The sequence below is a fragment of the Amphibalanus amphitrite genome, unplaced genomic scaffold (assembly GCF_019059575.1).
Source record: "Amphibalanus amphitrite isolate SeventyFive unplaced genomic scaffold, NRLGWU_Aamphi_draft 000171F_arrow, whole genome shotgun sequence".
In the NCBI taxonomy this organism is placed as follows: Eukaryota; Metazoa; Arthropoda; class Thecostraca; order Balanomorpha; family Balanidae; genus Amphibalanus; species Amphibalanus amphitrite.
The window spans coordinates 681,617-702,014 of NW_024881666.1; the positions used below are offsets into that span (position 1 = coordinate 681,617).

The 20,398-nt window shown below is 51.4% G+C and overlaps 2 protein-coding genes across 2 annotated transcripts; both read left to right on the top strand.

Moving 5' to 3' along the window:
• The first annotated feature begins 313 nt into the window (after positions 1-313).
• On the top strand, positions 314-2,367 carry LOC122383721. The gene is made up of 3 exons (XM_043370447.1): positions 314-976; positions 1,310-2,075; positions 2,324-2,367. The coding sequence occupies exons 1-3, from the start codon at positions 314-316 to the stop codon at positions 2,365-2,367; spliced, it is 1,473 nt and encodes a 490-aa protein (XP_043226382.1).
• A 108-nt stretch (positions 2,368-2,475) lies between these two features.
• On the top strand, positions 2,476-5,212 carry LOC122383727. Its single transcript, XM_043370452.1, has 2 exons — positions 2,476-4,686; positions 5,054-5,212. Exons 1-2 carry the CDS (start codon positions 2,518-2,520, stop codon positions 5,069-5,071), a joined length of 2,187 nt encoding a protein of 728 aa, XP_043226387.1. The 5' UTR covers positions 2,476-2,517; the 3' UTR covers positions 5,072-5,212.
• The last annotated feature ends 15,186 nt before the right edge of the window (positions 5,213-20,398 follow it).

Below are 20,398 nucleotides of genomic sequence, written 5' to 3' on the forward strand. Positions count from 1 at the left end.
TTAAGTCAAACCAGAGAGCCGGCCCTATTTATTTCATTTTGATTTTCAACATAGTCCTCCGGGCCGGATGACTTTTTGATTTCTGTTAAATTTGCTTCTTTGATGATTTGCTGATTGATTTTGACTGATCAAGACTGAGATTGACTTGTGAATTGTGTATATCAAGATGGAGAGTGAGGCACAGCTTAAACAGAAAAGGACTGTGGCTCGAGGTAAGGCAACCAGACTGATGAAAGAGCTTGCCGAATGTGATAATTCTCAAGAGGACGACCTTGCCTTGGCAATACACCACCTTGAGCAGCACGTTGATCTGATGACCGAGATCCAGGTGAGCCTGACAAAGCTGTCTGTGCCTGATGATACCTCGCATGTTCAGGATATGCAGGATCAGATTTTCAAAGCTAAGCGTGTGCTTGCTCGTCTGGAAAGGAGCTCTGAGGTCTCTGTTGGAAGGGCTCAGTGTGTGCCGCCTTACCTGGGGGGAAAGCTGGACCTGAAGCTGCCCAAGTTCTGTGGGGACGTGGAAAAGTGGTCAGAGTTCTGGAGCCTGTTCTGTGTATCTGTCCATGACAACCCTGCTTATGCACCTGTCGAAAAGCTGGTGCACTTGAAGGCGCACCTCGTCGATCAGGCTGAGGTGGCTGTGCAGGGTCTTCCCATCACTGACCAGGGCTACTTGAAGGCTGTGGAGACCCTGAAGGAAAGGTTTGATCGCCCAGATTTGTGCATTAAGGTGCTGATGCAGAGATTGTTGTCCACCACCCCTGTGCACAGTGACAATGACTTGGTCCGCTTGCGACGCATGATTGATGGGCTGGTTTCTGAGGTCAGGGCGCTGGAGACGATGAACGTGTTGCCTGACTCATATGCTGTCCTGCTGATGCCTGTGCTATTGTCTTGCATCCCTGAGTCATGGAAGATTGAGTGGCTGAGATGCAGTGCTGACTCATCTGATGAACTCACAGTCTTCCTGAAGTTATCGTAAGTGGTTAAGCGTTCTGAGGAATATCATCATGAGAAGTATGCGCATCTGGCTGACCTTATCCTCACTTCTGTATGGAAATATGAAATTGCCAAAATAAATTACTGTATTAAAAGTCGAGATATTTCGAGCACAGCTCTTCGTCGGTCGATTGTAATTATTTACAGTACCTCACGCCTGTTATGTGTGTAAATAATTACAATCGACCGACGAAGAGCTGTGCTCGAAATATCTCGACTTTTAATACAGTAATTTATTTTGGCAATTTCATATTTCCATACAGAAGTGAGGATAAGGTCAGCCAGATGCGCATACTTCTTCCTGAAGTTCCTGCAGAAGGAGATGAGCATCAGGGAGGAGGCAGCTGCTCGGAGGAAGAGGATCACCAGTGAGCAGCCACCTACCGCAGTACCTGGGAAGCCGACAGTCAGCATGCTGAACGTGAGGCAGAAGAAGGGACCTGACTGGGTATGTCTGGCATGCGGAACGGGTAAGCATGGCCTGGCTGCGTGTTCGGCCTACCGCACCATGACTGTGCCTGTTCGCTGGGATGTTGTGCGCCAGGCTAAGCTCTGCTACCAGTGTCTTGGTCCCCATCTGCTGCGTGCTTGCCACAGCACCCGATGCCCATGGTGTGGTGGCCCGCACCACTCGTCATTGCACCCGCCGCCCGGAGAGCATGCAGCCCTCATGCCTACTGAGAGATGTGTACCTGATCGCGGACCTTTGTCACCCCCTGCCGCTGCTGCTGTGTCTGAGAGTCGCATGCCTGATCGCAGACCATTGCCGCCCCCTGCTGCTGCTGGTACTTTTTCTGCCAACCAGGGACGGATGTGCATGGGCGTGCGGAGCCAGCAGCACTGCTACGTGCAGACGGCGCTCGTGGAGGTGGCTGGTCCTCGGGGCGTGCGTCTAGTACGCGCGCTGATTGACGGCGGGGCAGACGCCTCCTTCATCCGGGCTTCACTGGCTGACCAGCTGGGACTCGAGAAGGTCGGCCAGGGGACCTTCGCGTGTGTCGGATTCAAGGAAAGAGTTGAGGAGGCTCACCAGTACGACCAAGTAAGCGCGCGGCTCACTGGATACCAGAAAGGTGAGGCCGAGCTTGTGTTCTGGAGAACTGATAAGCTGTGTGCGCCCGTGGGAGCTCCACCACCCATTCAGTCTCTGCCCCCAAGTGTAGAGCTTGCTGATGACTTCCGTGACGGACCTGTTGATGTTCTAATTGGGTGTGATCAGCTGTACAAGGTGGTGTTGTGGAACCAGGTGGAGGTGAATCCTGGCCTCCGCCTGGTGGAGACTGTGTTCGGGTATGTGCTCCACGGACAGTCCCCAGGCCAGCAGACGACCCGGCAGCGGCACGCCTACCGCTGTCAGCTGGTTGACGTCGAGCGAATGTGGACGCTGGACGCTGTGGGAGTCGCCGCAGAGGAGACCGCCGAGAGAGACCCACCTGTACCGACTTGGAACGCCACCGAGAACAGGTATGAGATGGGCTAGTATGGAAGTCCGACCAGCGCCCAGTGTCTAACCTGATGTTATCGAAGACCCGGACTCACCGTATGACAGAGAAGTTGAATGTTGAACAGTTCCAGGAGTACGATGACCACCTGCATCAGCTGCTGGAAGACGCCGTCATCGAGCCCGCGCTGCCGAGTCCACCATCAGAGTTCATCTTACCGCATCGAGGACTGCACCGCAACGGCAAACTGCGAGTGGTGTTCGATGGATCAGCGCCAGACGGTGCAGGTATGAGCCTGAACTCCTACCTTGAGCCGGGAGAGAACCTGCTGCATCGTTTACCAGCTGTGCTACTTAACTTCCGTTCAGGAGCTGTGGGTTGTCAGACGGACATTCGTGCAGCTTTCCATCAGATTGTACTCACTGAGGAGGACCGTCAGTTCGTGCAGCTACTGTGGGCGGGCCAGCGGCTGAGGTTTCGCAGGGTCCCGTTTGGACTCACCTGTTCGCCCTACATGCTGCTGTGCACTATCGCTGAGCACGTCCGCCGGTGTCTGCGCGATGAACCTGTTCTGTTGCAGAAGGTTCAGGATTCCGTCTACATGGACGACATGTGCCCGTCCTTCAGTACGAGGGCGGAGGCAGAGGCCGGACTGACGAAGATGGGTGACGTCTTCAGCGAGGCCTCCATGGATCTTCACAAGACCAGGATGTCTGGTGACGACACTGAGGACGAGAAGGTGCTCGGCCTACTGTGGAGCACAAGATCGGATCGTCTGGCCGTGACCGTGCCACAGGTGACCTGCCCTGGCACCCGGACTGAGCTGCTATCTGCTGTGAGTAGACCGTTTGATCCGCTCGGCGTGGTGACGCCGTGGCTGATCTGGGGGAAGGCCCTGTTTCAGCGTACCTGGCTTGACGCTGAATGCACATGGGATAGTCCCCTGAGTGGGGAGCTGCAGACCGAGGTCCGAGCCTGGTGGAGAGACTCGCCGGGGAGGGTGATCTGGTTCCCTCGCCTAGCCGGAGCGCGTGACGATCAGTCCGGAGCGACTTTTCACGTGTTTTGTGACGCGTCTCGGACCGCCTACTGCGCGGTGGTGTATGTGGTCCAGGGTGGGGAGCCTGCCCTGGTGATGTCGAAGAGTAGGCTGGCCCCCCTGTCTCCACATCTAACGATCCCCAGGCTGGAGCTGATGGCCGCTGTTGTTGGAGCCAGGTTGATGGACTTCATCAAGAACGCGCTGCATCTGGAGAGCGCAACAGTCACCTACTGGTCCGACTCGACCGACGTGCTTCACTGGCTCAACCGGAGGCGGCCTCTCAAGATGTTCGTGGAGAACCGGGTGAAGACTGTGCTTCAGTTGACGACCGCCGACCAGTGGAGGTACGTCAGAGGCTCTGATAACCCCGCTGACATAGGCACGAGAGGGGTAACGCTGACGTCTCTCATCGCCTGTGACAAGTGGTGGAAGGGTCCACCATTTGATTTGAGTCCGCCCGACTATGATGTCTCGTTAGTGCTACTGACGCCTCCCTCAGCAGAAGCCGAAGCAGAGACGAGGCCCGAGGTCAGACGTCAGATCGTGGCCGTGAGACGAGAGTGTGGCCCTGATCCGATTCCAGACGTCATGCGTGGACCGTTTGATGTGACTCGGTGTTCTCATCTCAAGCAGGCAGTGAACCGCACCGCGTGGATTCTTCGTTTCGCGCACAACGCCAGGCACCAGCGCACTGAGAGGAGGAGTGGAGCGCTGTCACCCGAGGAGCGCCGGGAGGCGCTGCGGTTCTGGATCCGGGTCTCGCAGAGTGCCGCCTACGCGCCGGAGCTGGAGGCGCTGACGGCTGGCGCGCCGCTGCCACCCAACTCGCGACTCGAGAAGGTCAGACCTCGTCTAAACGCAGATGGTGTCCTAGAAGCAGTCACGCGAACTCACGAACCTGCTCTGATCATTCTGCCTGAGTTTGCCCATCTGACCACCTTGATAGTGGATGATGCACACCGTAAATCGTTTCACCAGGGTACCCGCACCACACTGGCACTGCTGTCTGGTGAATACTGTGTGAGGAGACGAACTGTTCATCGTGTAGTCAGTACATGCTTCAGGTGCCGGAGGTACCGAGGTGCGCCGTACCGGTCAGCTGATGGCGCGCTGCCCCTGTTCAGGACGGAGCCCAGCCGTCCGTTCAGCCGGGTCGGTGTGGACTTTTTCGGTCCGATGTACGTCAAGGGCGGCGACAAGGTATGGGTACTGCTGCTGACCTGTGCCTCGTCGCGAGCTGTGCATCTCGAACTGTGTAAGACTCAGAATGTCGCTGACGTCAAGCTGGCTTTGCGCCGCTTCTTTGCGCTACGTGGCACGCCATCGCTAGTTGTGAGTGACAATGCCAGAACGTTTCATGCCCTGCTCGGGCACCTACCTGCAGCTGTGACCTGGCGCTTTGTACCCGAGGCGGCGCCCTGGTGGGGCGGCTTCTGGGAACGTTTGGTCGGGATAACCAAGAAGTCCCTGCGCATTACCCTGCACCAGTGTTATCTTACCCATGAGGAGTTGGCAGTCACCCTGTATGAGTTGGCGTTACAACTGAACTTCCGACCTCTCACCCCAGGTGACGACGACGTGCTGACGCCCGCGCACCTGTTGTTCGGGGTCACGTCCATCCGTGGCGTGCTCTCTCCGTCTGGCCACGAGCTGGACAGCCTGAGTCGGCGCTGGCGGCACCAGCGGCTGGTCAGCGAGCACCTGGTTCAGCGATGGACCAAAGAGTACCTGCAGACTCTACGCACGTGGAGCTTCTCTCGGCGCGGCCGTCCGGTTCGGCTGCCCGAGGTCGGAGAGATTGTGCTGGTGCACGCGGAAGGTCCGCGTGGTCGCTGGCCTCTGGCGCGCGTGGTGTCCCTCCTGTCTGGAGCGGACGGCCACGCTCGCGCGGCGAGTATCGTGCTAAGAGGGCGACTTACCCGCCGCCCGATTAACAAACTGTTGAGACTAGAGGCGTCTGAGTGAAGTGAGCGTCGGCGAGGCGAATGCCGAAAAAGTGACTGTGCCGAGTGAGGAGACTTTTCGAAGTGACGGCTCACTTCGAAAGTGGGGAGTATGTCGCTATTCGTTACTGCCCTGTGACCTTTTTTCTCCTCATGTTACCGTACCGTATTTGTTTTCCATCGTTACTGTGTTGTATCCTACCTTTCCTTTACGCCCCGTCATTTTATTTTACCTATGGCAGCCCATTTGGTAACCCCTGCATCCTTCACGAATATTTTTCCTAAGCGCGCCGATTTCGCTTTGTTGTATTATTTCGTTCACGAGTTCTGTCGCCACCGCCGCCGTGTGAGGTTGTGTACCGCCGCTGTGCTATCTGCTGCCACCACCGCCACCAATATAATTGAAGTGCTCATATATTCAAGTTTTTTAAGTCAAACCAGAGAGCCGGCCCTATTTATTTCATTTTGATTTTCAACACATCTGATGTCCGATTCAGTTTGACACGGCAAAGCCTGGTGCTCTATCACTGTATAATTGCTGATGTATGCCACTAATATGATCGATAATGCATATTGCATAGGTAATGCATATTGCATAGTATACCCGCGTGGGGGAGGGGGCGTTGTATAGTCACAAATCTCTCTTTTTGGTTTGTGCACGAATCGGCGCGAAGCGCCGCGAAAATTGGCAAAAAAACATTAGGCAAAACTGCTCCAAAATACGAATTTTGCAGTCCGTGTAACAAGCTTGATACCATAAAACCTTAGGTCAGGAAAACCAAGTCAAGTAGTCAAGTCGCCTCAAAGTTTTGTGGTCCTGTCAACCGTATAGCTTATTTCTTAGAAGCTGGAAATTTAGTGTAGCGTGACTGCAGAAGTGTGGGGTCGGAGCCGGAATCAGTCGGAGTTGACTGTTTTGACCAGTTTTGGCCAGAGTCGGAGTTGAAGTCTTCGAAAATGTTCGGATTTTGACTTCGAGGTCGGATTGGTGTAAAGTCATGTTCTTGGCTGGTTAGACGAAATATATTAGGCCCGTGTTCGGCCAGTCGTGTTTACGACACACGTTGATCACGATATAAAAAAAAATCGGCAGTTCCGCGCTGACAGGTCGGATAAGAGCTGGAGATTTTGTTGGCCGAGGTGGCAGGGGTCAGACCAATGCATGTAGGCCCACACCCCATATACTGAGTATCTAAACCTCCTGGACCCCCTCAGATTCGGCACCGGCCGTTCCATCTCTTCCAACCTCAGGATAGTCAAATCCTTCTCCTCCACGCCGCAACCCCATGCTCCGGGCTGGACGGGCAACTCTATCCAATGCGGGAATGGCTCCACTGGAGCTATAGTCCTTTGCCGGGTGCAGTGAGTGCCAGTGGGCTGGGCTGCCTGTTCAGATGGTCGGATTCATCCCAAGTGGCTCACTGGGTGGCTGCCCCGACCAATGTCTCCCACTAATTCTTTCATACTTGCGGCTCTGAAATGGTCTCATTGGACCGAAGGGCCTAATCAAATTTCGAGTAGGATAACAACCAGTAAAACGCCTTTTGGGGCGACCAACGGAGCGAGCGAGAGGGTGGGGTGGGCCTTGCACGTGCGAAATTGCGAGGGGATACCTCCAACTAACTTGTGCACTGCACCCTTCTAACCGGTCCCTAACGATGTGCCAAATTTGAGCGCAATCGGCCTAGCCGTTCTCGAGATCTGGAAGCGGCACCCTGCACGTGCGCACGTGCAAAATGGGTCGCAACTGACTTTTGCATGGCACCCTACTAACCGGTCCCTAACCATGTATCAGATTTCAGCACAATCGGTTCAGCCGTTCTGGAGATCTGGAATCGACCCCTGCACGTGCGCACGTGCAGCCAGCACCCCAACTCTGGCACATGGATATGCATTGCCTACACTGTAAAAAAAGTTTAGCACCATAGAGGTGGTGTGAGAGGCGAGCTCCAGCCTTCCAGGCTTGAGAGCCTGCCTCCGCCTATGGCGGCCGCCGTCACGTGACCTGCGCCTCGGAGGTCGCGGGGCGCCGCCCGCTGGCGGCCAGTCTTTGCTCGGTGAGTGACGCGCGCGGATCTCACACTGGTGGCAGCGTAGTGAACGGTGCATCGCCGGTGATTGGACGTGCGTACTCGGTGAACAGACGCACTGTGTGGAGTGTGGACATTGATTATGGCAGAACGAGGCTCGGACAAGCTGGTGTGGGGGGAAGGAGAGACGATACAGGATTATTTGCGGCGCGTGGATGCCTATGCGCTGTTGGGGGATGAAAAGAAGACCATCGGGAAGACTCTTCTGGGACTCGGTCATCGCATCAGCGTCATCGACTCGCTCAGCGATACGGACAAGAGCTCTGTGACGAATCTGAAGGCGGCCCTGCTGAGAGAGTTCGGCGACACAACCCAACAGAGCCAGCGGCAGTTCCTGACCAGACGGAAGCGGGACGGTGAGACGTACGGCATGTTTCTCTCAGCGCTTCGAGTACTGTTTCAATCTGCCTATGCATCGAGCCCAGGTCAGTCCAACACCGATGAGAATTCGGCAGTGGGGATGGCTCTGATTAAGTCGACGTTCCTGTCGGGTATTGATAGCGGGGTGGCTGGGCAGCTCCGTCTACAGTTCCCAGACGCTAATATCCAAGATTTGCCAACCCATGCGAGGGCAATTGAGGAGGCTATGGGGCTGCGGAATGGAAAAGCGGACGTTTGTCAGGTTGCCGAGCAGTCTGGGAAGCCGGACCAGATTGCTGCGCTTCGCTCAGAGGTGCAAACCCTGACAGAGGCTGTCAACGCCATGCGCTTCGTCGATGCTGGTCGGGGCCGCGCGGCTGTGCCGGTGCTCGGACGCGGCGGCGGCGCTGAGCCGGGTCGCGGTGGAGCGGCCCGGCGTGGGTCACGTGTCCCGCTCGGGGCGCCGCCGGCCGCCCCTATCTGGACAGCGGCTGGGCGCAGTGGCGCGCACAGGGTCGGGACCTGGGAGGGCGGCCCCGGCGGAGCGGGGCGGGGATGTGACACTGACGCGCGGGGAGTCACGTGCTGGACGTGTGGCGAGCCAGGTCACGTGCAAAGGTGGTGCACGCGCGCGCCTCTGGCAAGGGGCCGCGGACGGCCAGCGCCCCTGGTATGCTGGGCGTGTGGCGAATTCGGGCACACCCGCTACCAGTGCTCTACAACATATTTAAACTGAGAAGGGTCGCTGCCACGGAGCGAGCGGCGGCCTCTGGGACAATGGAAGCTCCCCTAAGGACGTCGAACACGCTACACGTACGGGGAAAAATTGGGAAGCTGGACTGCACGTGGATGGTGGACACGGGCGCGTCAGCCACTTGTGTGTCAGCCTCCCTGCCGGGGATTCAGGCGATGCACCACGAACCCGCTGATGTTAGACTCGTGGCCGCCAACGGCTCGCCGCTGGTGTGTCTGGGTGCGTTATGGACTGACGTAATGTTAGGACCAGGACTGATTCGGCACGGCATTAAGGTGTGGGTTGTCGAGGATTTGTCAGCTCCTGGTATTTTGGGAAATGATGTACTTCAGAAGTTCGGGCAGTTTTCAGTTGATTTTGAGGCTCGTGTGTTGGAGCTTGCAGGCCACCGGCTGCCGTTGGAGGCGCGCGCCAGTGGAGCGCCGGTGCACTCTGTGCAGGTGCGTCTGGGACACGACTGCCTTCTGGAGCCGCACTCTGAGCGGGTGGTGGAGGTCAGTGCCGTGGACTTCGGCGCGAATGAGCGGGACGTTGTCTTTGAACCAGACGCTGCAAGCAGCCTGCGTTTGGGAGTAACGCTACCGCCCGCAGTAGTTCGGTCCGGTCCTATGAACAGAATGCCTCTGTTGGTATCAAACCGTGGTAATCAGTCAGTTCGCCTATACGGTAACATGACGCTGGGGGAAGTCACAGCTATCCAGGTGACCAAGGGTGAGCAGAGTCTGAGGGCCTGTCGACCCGGACCAGCTCAAGTTGACCTTAGCAGCGCGGAGATAAACGAACAAGAGAAGAGAAGTGTTGAGAAGCTGTTCAGCAGATATCGAGACACGTTTGCAAATAACGATGACGAACTGGGCAAGACACATCTCAGGGAATTCAGGATTGTGACAGGGGACTGTCCGCCTGTCGCTGTTCCAGCCCGGCGCACTCCATACCATTTGCGTGAAGAAGTTGCGATTCAGATACGGAAAATGGAACGGCAGGGTGTCATTCAGAAGTCCAACTCGCCTTGGTCAGCTCCACTGCTACTGGTAAAAAAGGGTGACGGCAATTATCGGTTTGCCATCGACTATCGCGCTCTCAATGCAAAAACGGCAACAGAAGTGGCATACCTCCCAACAGTACGCGAATGTTTGGACAGCCTAGCCGGTTCAAGATTGTACACAACTCTGGATCTGAATTCAGCGTATTGGCAGGTTCCCATCGTACCGGAAGATCGTAAAAAGACTGCATTCTGCACGGAAACAGACCACTGGGAATTTCTAGTCATGCCATATGGATTGAAGAATGCGCCGAGCTGCTTCACAAGGCTCATTGCTGATGCACTGCGGGGTCTGTTGGGTAACGGAGTGACGGCCTATCTGGACGATATCATTATCGGTGGCAAATCTTTTCAGGAGCACCTGTCGCTGTTGGAAGCGGTGCTGGAACGACTGAAGCAGGCTGGGTTGACGGTGAAAAGTAAGAAGGTGGTTGCCTGTCGGCGGAAGCTCCGTTTCCTCGGGCATCTGGTTGGTGATGGAGTGGAGCCGGACCCGGAAAAGGTGGCGGTAATCAGATCCTGGCCCAGACCTACGTCCACGAAGGAGTTGCGCTCATTCCTCGGTCTCTGTGCTTACTATAACGACTTCGTCCCTGACCTTCAACGGGTAGCAGCGCCGCTGCACAGGATTTCGGGAAAGGCGAAGTTTACATGGGATGCCGAGCGCGAAGCGGCATTTGAAGGCTTGAAGAGGGCCCTCAGCGAGACCACCACTCTACAGTTCCCGAACATGCAGAAGGAGTTTGAGGTCAGTACAGACGCCTCGGATACGGGCTTGGGATGTGTTCTTTCTCAGAGAGACGATTTGGGTAGGGACAGACCAGTCTGCTTTGCATCGAAAGCGTTTACTGACAACGAGAAGAACTGGCACATTCGTGATAAAGAGGCCTTTGCTTTCGTGGTTGCGTTGCGGAAATTCCGACCGTACCTCCTTGGAAAAAAGTTCAAATGGTTTACAGACAATCGAAGCTTGACGTGGCTACATAACACAAGAGATCCTCGAGGCCGCTACGCTCGGTGGCTTGAAGAAATTCAAGAGTTCGATTTTGACGTGGAATATCGCAGAGGGGCAAGCAACTCACATGCTGATGCCATATCCAGATTACGTGTCTGTGTCACACAGGAAGATGAACCACGAACTCTGAGCATGGTGAACGAAGTCGACATGGTCTCGGCTCAACAAGAGGACTTGTGTTTGAAGAAGCTGTACAGTGAGATCAGGCTAAAGCGCACCAATGGACCAGAGACGGTGAAGTGGAGGAAATTGGGCTGGGAACCGAAAATCGAACCGGGAAGCGGCCTGTTGGTGGCTACGAGGAAGCAGAAGGAAATGCTTATTGTTCCTGAAAAGTTCATTTCGCTGGCTCTTCGTCTTAAGCATGATGATGCTGGACACTTCGGAGCGAAAAGGACTGGGGTGCTGCTACGACAGGCTGGTTACGGCTGGCTAACGATGAAGGAAGACGTGAAGCACTACTGCCGCAGCTGCGTTACGTGCGCTAAGGCCAACGACCCCCACCGAAGGTACCGCGCTCCGCTGTCGGCAACAACCCAGCCAACCGAGGCCTGGCAGCACGTGTCATTGGACCTGATGGGACCGATCGGCATCACACCCACCGCCCGAGGTAATCGGTTTATTCTTGTGGCACTGGATCTGCTCACTAAAGGGGTTGAGTTAGTCGCGATTCCTGATAAATCCGCCAAAACGGTGGCTGAAGCGCTGGTTGAGAATGTTTTCTATAGACACGGGCTGCCTGAATCTCTGCTGACTGATCGTGGTCTGGAATTCGACAACCAGTACTTTCTGACACTGGCACGAGCGGTCGGCATTGACCGGAAGAGAATCAGTGCGTTTCACCCACAGAGCAATGGTGCTGTAGAGCGGTGTAACCAAACGCTGGGATCGCTGCTCCGAAGAATGGCCCAGGAAAAAGTAGGTGACTGGGATGATCACCTGTCGCTGGTTCGGTTTCAGTATATGACAGCTGAGCACAGGGCAACCGGACATTCGCCTTTCTATCTCCAGTTTGGCCGTGAGCCCCGTACACCGCGCCTGGCTGAGAGGGTGGAGCCGACCGGACGGCCGCCGGACGCCAACTCATGGGTTGAACGACTGACAAAGGAGCTGAAGGCAGCTCACGCCACTGTAGTGGAACGGGAAGAGAGGACGAAACGGCGGCGTCAGGAGCTCAGTAGCCGGAATGCGCACGTCGCCCGGTACAAGAAAGGGGACCTGGTGTTCCAGCGATGTCCTCCAAAGCCGGGTCGACCGGGGAAGCTGCAGCCCCGCTGGGACGGTCCGTACATCGTGGTTGAGTGTCGTCAGGGCAACGTCTACTTGATCAAAAAGGCAGATAACTTCCGACGGCGATATGTTCGGCATCATGATCGATTGAAGCCGTTCGAGGACAGAGGGGAGCGTTTGGGGGCTCCGCCGCCGCCGCCGGCAGGCAGTGCACCAGCCGGGGAAGAGCGAGAAGATGGACAGCGCGACCCGTCAGACGAGTCAAGCGACTCCTCCCCGTCACTGGACGAGGAGAGGACGGAGCTATCGTCGTCAGCGTCGGACGAATCGGACGAGGAAGCCGAGGCAGCATCTGGTGTCCCACCTCCCCGTCGGGGCAGCCGGCAACGCAAGCCGGCGTCCAGATGGCCGGAGGGCCAGTGGACGCAGTAAGACCGGCGGCTCCGGTGGGGGGGGGGGGGGGAGGAAGAGGACGGAAAGAGGAAAATCTACGAGGAGGGGAAGGTGTGAGAGGCGAGCTCCAGCCTTCCAGGCTTGAGAGCCTGCCTCCGCCTATGGCGGCCGCCGTCACGTGACCTGCGCCTCGGAGGTCGCGGGGCGCCGCCCGCTGGCGGCCAGTCTTTGCTCGGTGAGTGACGCGCGCGGATCTCACAGTACTTTTCAATTGACTAATTTTCAGTACCCTAGCGGTGCTAAGCTAAGCATTTTATTCGTACTTAACTGAGATCTAGTTTAGTATCAAGGTGCTAATATAAGTACCCATATTTGTTTAGCACCCGTGTACTAAATGTAGTACCCTACACCTGCTAGACCAATTTTCAGTACCCTAGCGGTGCTAAACTTTAAAAGGTGCTAAGAATAGCATGCAGTTAGTACCTTCCGTACTCACATATGAACCGTTTTAGCGCTGTTGTTACCCCACGACAAGTAGAATAATGCTAACGAAAGCATTGGGGCTGAAAGTAGAATATCTATACTAGTTAAAGCTGCTGCATGAAAAGTTCGCAAAAACTGCTTTCTTTAGCAGCACATACTTTCACTAGTTACTGCAAAAAGGACTAATCAATTACCAAAAAGGAAATTGTGTAAGGCCGAAAAGACGTGCAAAAAAGGTTATATCCTAGATAAGTGATAACTACAAGTCTCAATGATTGTGTTTTGCAGTCTGCAATATTCCCGTGTAAGTGCATCTTTTAAGCATCCAACACATTATAAAATTAAAAAATAATAATGGAACATTTATTAACACTTCATATCATCTGCATGAAAAACAAATGTAAATATATACACAAACAAACGCACGGGAAATAACGAAAGGTCGCTCATATACCTGCACACTCGCAGTGACCGACGATTAACGCGAGATCGACTGGGGGAGGCGGGGGGGGGGGGGTCGTTGAACCGACGTTCCGTTCATGGCCATAAGTTCGACCTCATCCACGACCAGACGGCGTTTAGTGATAGACAGAACCGGAGACCCCGTGTTGTTGTCGTAGTTGTCCTCCATTGTAAGTGGTAGTCGACGGAAGAACTGACCAGGCCCCATGCCTGGAGCAAAAATAAAACTGGATCAGTTCCAATTTTTTTTTTTCTGTTGGGAGCTATTTTCGCAAACAACACAACTTTCCTTCAGACCAAGAAGCGCGATTTGCCAAAGTTGGAATATGAAGCACTTAAACAATATAAGATAATGTCAAAAGATACAACGTGTCAGACTCACCAAAGTCGATCACCGTCGGTGTCGGTGGCATGTGTCGGTGGCAAATGCTCATGTACCACCCGGCCCCGGAGCACTTCACTTCACTTCACTTCACTTCACTGCACTGCTGCACTGCACTTCCCTTCACCTCACTGCCTCCCGGAGCAGGGGCACGCACTCCCATGCCACGCACGACGGATTCCACCGATAATAGCTGATTTAAGCTATCATTCCAGAGCTATCACTCGGTGGCATGTGCCCGGAGCACTTCACTTCACTTCATTTCACTTCATATACCGGAGCACGTGCACACACTCCCACCACGACCAACGGACTCCACTAAAATGGCGCAACACGTGGCCGGAAACAGCTGGCACGCGCATGCGCATATCGCTCTGCGCCGTCAAAACGTGCTAAAGGGCTGGTGATAAGACTCCCAGAGATTTATAAAGCAGGGCTTAGCTACTTTCTTTGGCGCCAATTTCAAATTTGTTTCCTCTGTAAGCATGTCCGGTTCTATTGTGATACTAACGTAAGCACCATATTCAGCATTACCAACTTCTAAAACACTTAAAATGGTTCTAATTAGAAATCCAGCTTGAAAGAGCACTCACTGATGGCCTGGGTACTAGCAGAAGTAGACGTTAAGCTCAGTAGAAGAATAGGTGATCTAAACTTATAATATTTGATGGGAATGTTAGCTATCATTAGCACAGTATTAGCACCATGCTTCTTTGTAAATACGTCGTAGGGTTCTTTTGACGCTAAAAGGTGCTACGAATAGCAGCCGTTAGTACCCCAAATGCTAAACTTTTTTTTTACAGTGTAGTGGGTATACCTACCTACATGCTAACTTTCAGCGCAATCGGCCCAGTAGTTGCCGAGATATTGAAATTGTTACAAAACTGACACCTCTTCGTTTTTCACGTGGCACGTGCATATGGGGTCACTCACATGCATCGGGAATAGTCCGATGCTCGTTAGAAGGAATGAATCTAGTGCTACCCTACACAAATTACCGCATGTAAATCGGTCAAATGGTTGCTGAGATATAAGCCTAGCAAAAGCGTGACCACGGCATACTCAGAAATTTCCGTTAACCTACGAAAAACTACGCTCGCTTCGCTCGCTCCGTAATGAGTTTGGGGGGGACGTCCCCCTTCCATTCTGAGAGTGGGGGGACGCGTCCCCCCGTCCCCCCCGGTGGCGGCGCCCATGACCAGCAGATGCCCGAACAAGTATCTCTAAGCGTTGGCTTCAATGAAACAAATGAGAAGAGCATATGTCAGATATATTTAGGGGCAACGCGCATTAAAACTTATTTGTTGGTCTTGGGTCAAATAGATGAGCAGTAATCGCCACGCACTTTGAGAATGTGGATCGCTTATGATTGTTCAATACAATACAAATATAATACAGATGCATCACTGGAAATATATATGTAAGCCTCGGAAGGTGGCATTTTACTATGTCCAAAGTGGTTTGTGAGGAGTAATTTTGGATAAAATAGGACACGTACGTACTCGTATGTAACTTTCATTGATCCTTTGTATGACTGAATTCAGTGGATAGATTAAGAATTACCAGACTTTTGAGACAGGATTCGAGTTCACTGTTCAGTGTGATTAACTTGGCCTGCGAGGGCAAAGTCGCGTATCCCAGTCTGTTGCTATGCTGACGGCTTACTGCTGTCCATCCACTTCAGGAAGCAGTTAGGTAGGTATTCACGGAGTTGTGAGGACGACGCACTGAGTAGTTTGTCTAGCATGCATGTTTGCCGATCGCGTCCCAGAGGCGATTTTACAGGGACGAAATCAGTTGCAGAAAGGGGGGGCCAAATCCCATTTTAGCCCCCCCCCCAACCTGATTTTGGCCCGGTTTGCCCCCCCCCCCCCTGGATCCGCCAGTGTACCTACCTGGTGTAACTCGACGCCCAACAGAAAGGCAGTGTCCAATGTATGTACATATAGGTAACATGAAAATACAGCGTCTGAATCGGAGTTGCTTTGTTTTGTTTATTGTATTCAAGCCATTTCGACTAAACAGACAAAAGGATTAAGTAGGACTTCGGATTAATCTGACTACAGAATAGTTGTACAAATGTTTTCAAATAACAGTCGAAATTGCTATTTATGAAGGTGGTCCCGAAGAAAATTTTCACCATCACAAACTCGCCGGCTGGAAAGGCATGCTTCTGCCCCAGGCCCCCATACACTGTAAACCAAATCTACAAGTTGGCTCCTTGTTACAAGTTTGGTTCTAATTCGCATAGGCGTCACCTTGTCGATTCACCAGCCCCAGGCTTGTTGGCTAACAAACTAACAGTTTGTCTACAAGTTTGGTTCTAATTCGCATAGGCGTCACCTTGTCGATTCACCAGCCCCAGGCTTGTTGGCCAACAAACTAACAGTTTGTCTACAAGTTTGGTTCCAATTCGCATAGGCGTCACCTTGTCGATTCACCAACCCCAGGCGTGTTGGCCAACAAACTAACAGTTTGTCTACAAGTTTGGTTCCAATTCGCATAGGCGTCACCTTGTTGAGTACTAGTCTGGGCCTTGTGAACCTACCAACTTCTGGATAGGCATAGCCGTTTCCTTGTCGGTTCAACAACCCCTGGTTTGTTGATGAACTAGCCTTTGACTGGGCATTGCTAGTTTACAAATTGTCAACAAGTAAGTGTACTAACGCTCAGTTCGAACTTGTTCTTCCTTACAATCGCTTTGTTTGCGTTGATAACCTTAAGAACTTATGATTCGCGTTCGTTTTCAATTGCCACGATACTGATTCAGGAAATATTTTCTATACGGACAGGTCATTTTTTGGCTGGAAGTGGTGCACAAAATCATGACTGGCATCAGTTATTGCTCAAAGGCTTGCGCTGACAAGAAACGAAATACTGATGGGTTATATAATCGATGAATGCATACACCACATCCATTCGGAAGTTTCTGGAATCATTAGTATTTATTACGGTCACGTACTCACATCACGTAGTATGTAATTAATACTATTGACTGGAGACAATTCCAAGTGCATATTTTCGAATGGATGTGGTAAATGCATGAGGTATAAGGTATACCTATCGTGCACCGTCAGCATATAAGTCTTTGAAGCAAGAACTGCTGCGTATGTGGAAGAACATGGTTTTGTGCATCGCATCAAGCCAGAAGTATAACATGCCCGTATGACGAATATTTCCACATTGACCATAACAATCATGGCAGTTGCACGATCACGCAGATATTTCGAATAAAGCATGATCGCCAACCAGATTAGCTTTTACAGCCCATATATGTCCATCAGTTAAGTTAAAAATACAAAGAGTTGAATTAAAGGCAAATAAATGTATTTATATATAAAAAAAAACACCGACCGCAAAACATCTGCTCACATGTGCATGCAAAGGTCTGGCCCACTTACATTGCGCGCGCAGGGGAAGGTAGGCGTCTCGACCGCGGGTATAGGCACGATTAGTGCGTCCCGCAGGCCAGAGCGGGCCTCACTCACAGCACGAACACCACAGTTCACAGATTTCACTTTTTACTGCACAAATGCTGGAACAGCCCTCGTCGCTGATCCATGCTGCACGGCGGCCGCGCGACAACTGCTGGTTTGAACGGTTTGAAACCGCCGCGCCGGGGCCGGACGGCGACCGCTGATTGGTCCGCCAAGTCTGACGTCACGGGCGCAGCTGACCATGTGTATGCTGACCAGCTGACCAGTACAAGTTAGGCGCCGGTTAAATAACCATGCGGCAACAAGTTTCCAAAACTGGTTAAGAAACAAACGTTGAAACAAATGTAGAGTTGGTCTGGATACTGAGAAGTTGGTGTGCATAGTAACTATTGACTCGTAGTTGTCATCTGACAAGCAATGCACCAGACAACGGCTTGTTTGAAAAGTATCAGTTGGTAAACATACCAAGAGATGATTGGTTATATTACACAAGACTTGTCAATTTGGTTTACACTATAGTGTAAGTGCAACTGTAACTACATACATCATTCTGCAGACTGCAATCGGTTCGAAGCCAAGGGAGGGACGGCAGAGACAGCCGTCTTTCCCTTGGTCAGCTGGGTGCTTATTAGATCATTCGTTTTACTCATTTTGTATTATTTTAATGAAAATGTTGACTTCTCGACAATCAGTGGGACGAATCCAGAGAGTTTTCAGGTTTTGGTGATGTTATAAATAGGCACCTTGGAACTTGGGGAAATTTTCATCCCACCCTGGGTGTCGTGCCTGAGCCTACCACTAACCTGCATGCGGGTGTACGTAGTGCTCATAAAAGCGTGGCGGCGCCGCTGCCAATGTGCCACAGCTGATACACTGTGTAACAACCTGTACCGGTATTAGTGATCATTTGGCGGTAATAGTTCAATTAGAAAACCTTTGTCGCAGGAGAAAAGTTCAACGTCCATTACAGTTATACAATAGAGCAAACTTCGAGGAAATCAATAACCTACTCTTTGAATACTACCTAGAATTTTCTGAGACGGCCGCAGAGCGCACAGTAAATGAAAACTGGTCGCAATTTAAGGAATACTTGAAGAGTGTTCAGAACCTTATCCCGTCCCGTATGATAAGCGCAAACCTAGATCCTCCCTGGTACAGTTTAAAACTAAAACGTCTCAATCAAAAACAGAGAAAACTGCACCAAAAAGCTAAACGATATCAAAGCGACATTTTGCTACAAAAATACAAAGATACTAGGGCACTTGTAAAGTCTGCATACAAGGAGGCGGAGCGTAACTATAAAAACAGATTAGGGTCAGCGTTAAAGGATAATAGTAAGCACTTCTGGAAATATGTGAAGGCGAAACGGGGCAAAAGAATAGGCATATCGTCCATTATTTCTGAAAGTGGGGACGTAGTTCATGATGCTAAGAGCATAGCAGATGTTTTAAACAACCAATATAAGTCAGTTTTCTGTATAGACAATGCCATTGATAGTTCACCTATAAGGCACCGGACTTCCGAAACAATGCAGCCTGTAGAGATAAATTATCATGGCATAGTGGGCCTGCTAGAGCAAATTCAAGTTAGCAAATCTTGTGGGCCTGATGGTGTAAGTGGAGCTTTACTTAAGAATTGCGCGAAGGTAGCTGCGAAGTTCCTTAGGATTATTTTCGAACAATCCCTCCAGACAGGAGATTTACCGAAGGACTGGGGAGTAGCCTTAGTGCACCCCGTTTTTAAGGGTGGCAACCACAAGAAACCTGAAAATTGTAGGCCAATTTCATTAACATGCACCTGTTGCAAAATGATGGAACGGATATTGGTCGCATCTATTGTGACACACTTAGAAGATGCTGGACTGCTAACAGAGTATCAGCACGGATTCAGGAGGCGATTGTCCTGCGAAACACAACTAATTATGCTATGTCAGGACTTGTTGGCATCCATTGATAATAGAAAATGCATAGATTTGGCATTTATCGATTTTAGTAAAGCTTTTGATAAGGTCCCGCATTACCATCTGATAAATAAGCTTAAAACATATAACTTAGATAAAAAGGTATTGGGATGGATCAGATCTTTCCTAAAGGATCGAACCCAGAAGGTTGTAAATGATAATTGCTTTTCTGAACCCATTAAAGTAACGTCAGGTGTACCGCAAGGAAGTGTTTTGGGTTCCATTCTATTTATTTTATATATAAATGACCTCACAGACAAAATCAATTGTTCAGTTAGATTGTATGCAGATGATGTAGTTCTCTATACACATGTTTCAGGTAACGAGACATATAATAGTGTTTTGCAGGCAAACCTTGATGAACTATCTCAATGGTGCCAAGACTCAAAAATGGTTTTCAATGTTAATAAATGTGCAATCATGCGTATGTCTAGACAAAAAATGAATATAGCACCTAAATACTTTCTGAACAGCGAAGAGATTAACGTTGTTCAAGAATTCAAGTACCTGGGAGTGCATATATCTAGCAAATGTAGTTGGCAAAAACATGTAGAATATGTCGCTGGAAAAGGCAGCCAAATTCTTCGATTCATTAAAAGGAATTTTAGAGACTGCCCTCAAGCTGTGAAGGAAACTGTTCTCATGTCACTAGTCAGGCCAATTTTGGAATATCCAAGCTGTGTCTGGGACCCATGTGGAGAGGGTTAAAAGAAAGAAATTGAGATGGTTCAAAGACGTGCTGCGAGATTTGTGTTGAACGATTACGAGAGATATAGCAGTGTTGATGAAATGTTAGAAAAAAAATTGGATGGAAAACTTTGGAAAGGCGACGTAGTGAGTCTCGACTGTGCCTTATCTTCAAAATGTTCAACGGTGAGCTATCGCAGTTATCCACAGAACTCAACAGCATCATATGCCAGCCCTCTTATGTTGGTAGGCATGATCAATGATCATGAGAAAAAATTAGAATGGTTCAGTCTAGACTTCTCCCTTACCATCATTCATTCTTCCCTAAGACGATTAGGGAATGGAACAGACTCCCACGTAGTGTGGTTGAAGTCAATTGTTTCAAAGATTTTCAGGAACTTTTAAAGAATTGACTGGCTAAGCATTCCAAGATGTACGAAATATGAAATTATTGTGTTACCGTGATGTGACAATGTGTGTGATATCTGTGAATGTGTATGTGTAGCATGCTATTTTCATGTGCGACGACGTATAGGGTAGGGTGGTTTAATTTGAATGGGGTGGGGTGATTTGAGCATGGTTGGTCCGGATGGGATTGTGGGAGAGGTGCGGGACCGCAAGTCTGGGCCCGATTGCGATAATTTTCGCCAGGGAATGACGACCATTTCCGTAAC

Bases quoted from the DNA above. Each gene is read 5' to 3' on its own strand.
- LOC122383721 (XM_043370447.1), top strand. From the start codon at position 314: ATGACCGAGATCCAGGTGAGCCTGACAAAGCTGTCTGTGCCTGATGAT. The intron at 977-1,309 runs TTATCGTAAGTG...TTCTTCCTGAAG, and splicing joins AACTCACAGTCTTCCTGAAG to TTCCTGCAGAAGGAGATGAG. The intron at 2,076-2,323 runs GTGAGGCCGAGC...TCCCCAGGCCAG, and splicing joins GCTCACTGGATACCAGAAAG to CAGACGACCCGGCAGCGGCA.
- LOC122383727 (XM_043370452.1), top strand. From the start codon at position 2,518: ATGTTATCGAAGACCCGGACTCACCGTATGACAGAGAAGTTGAATGTT.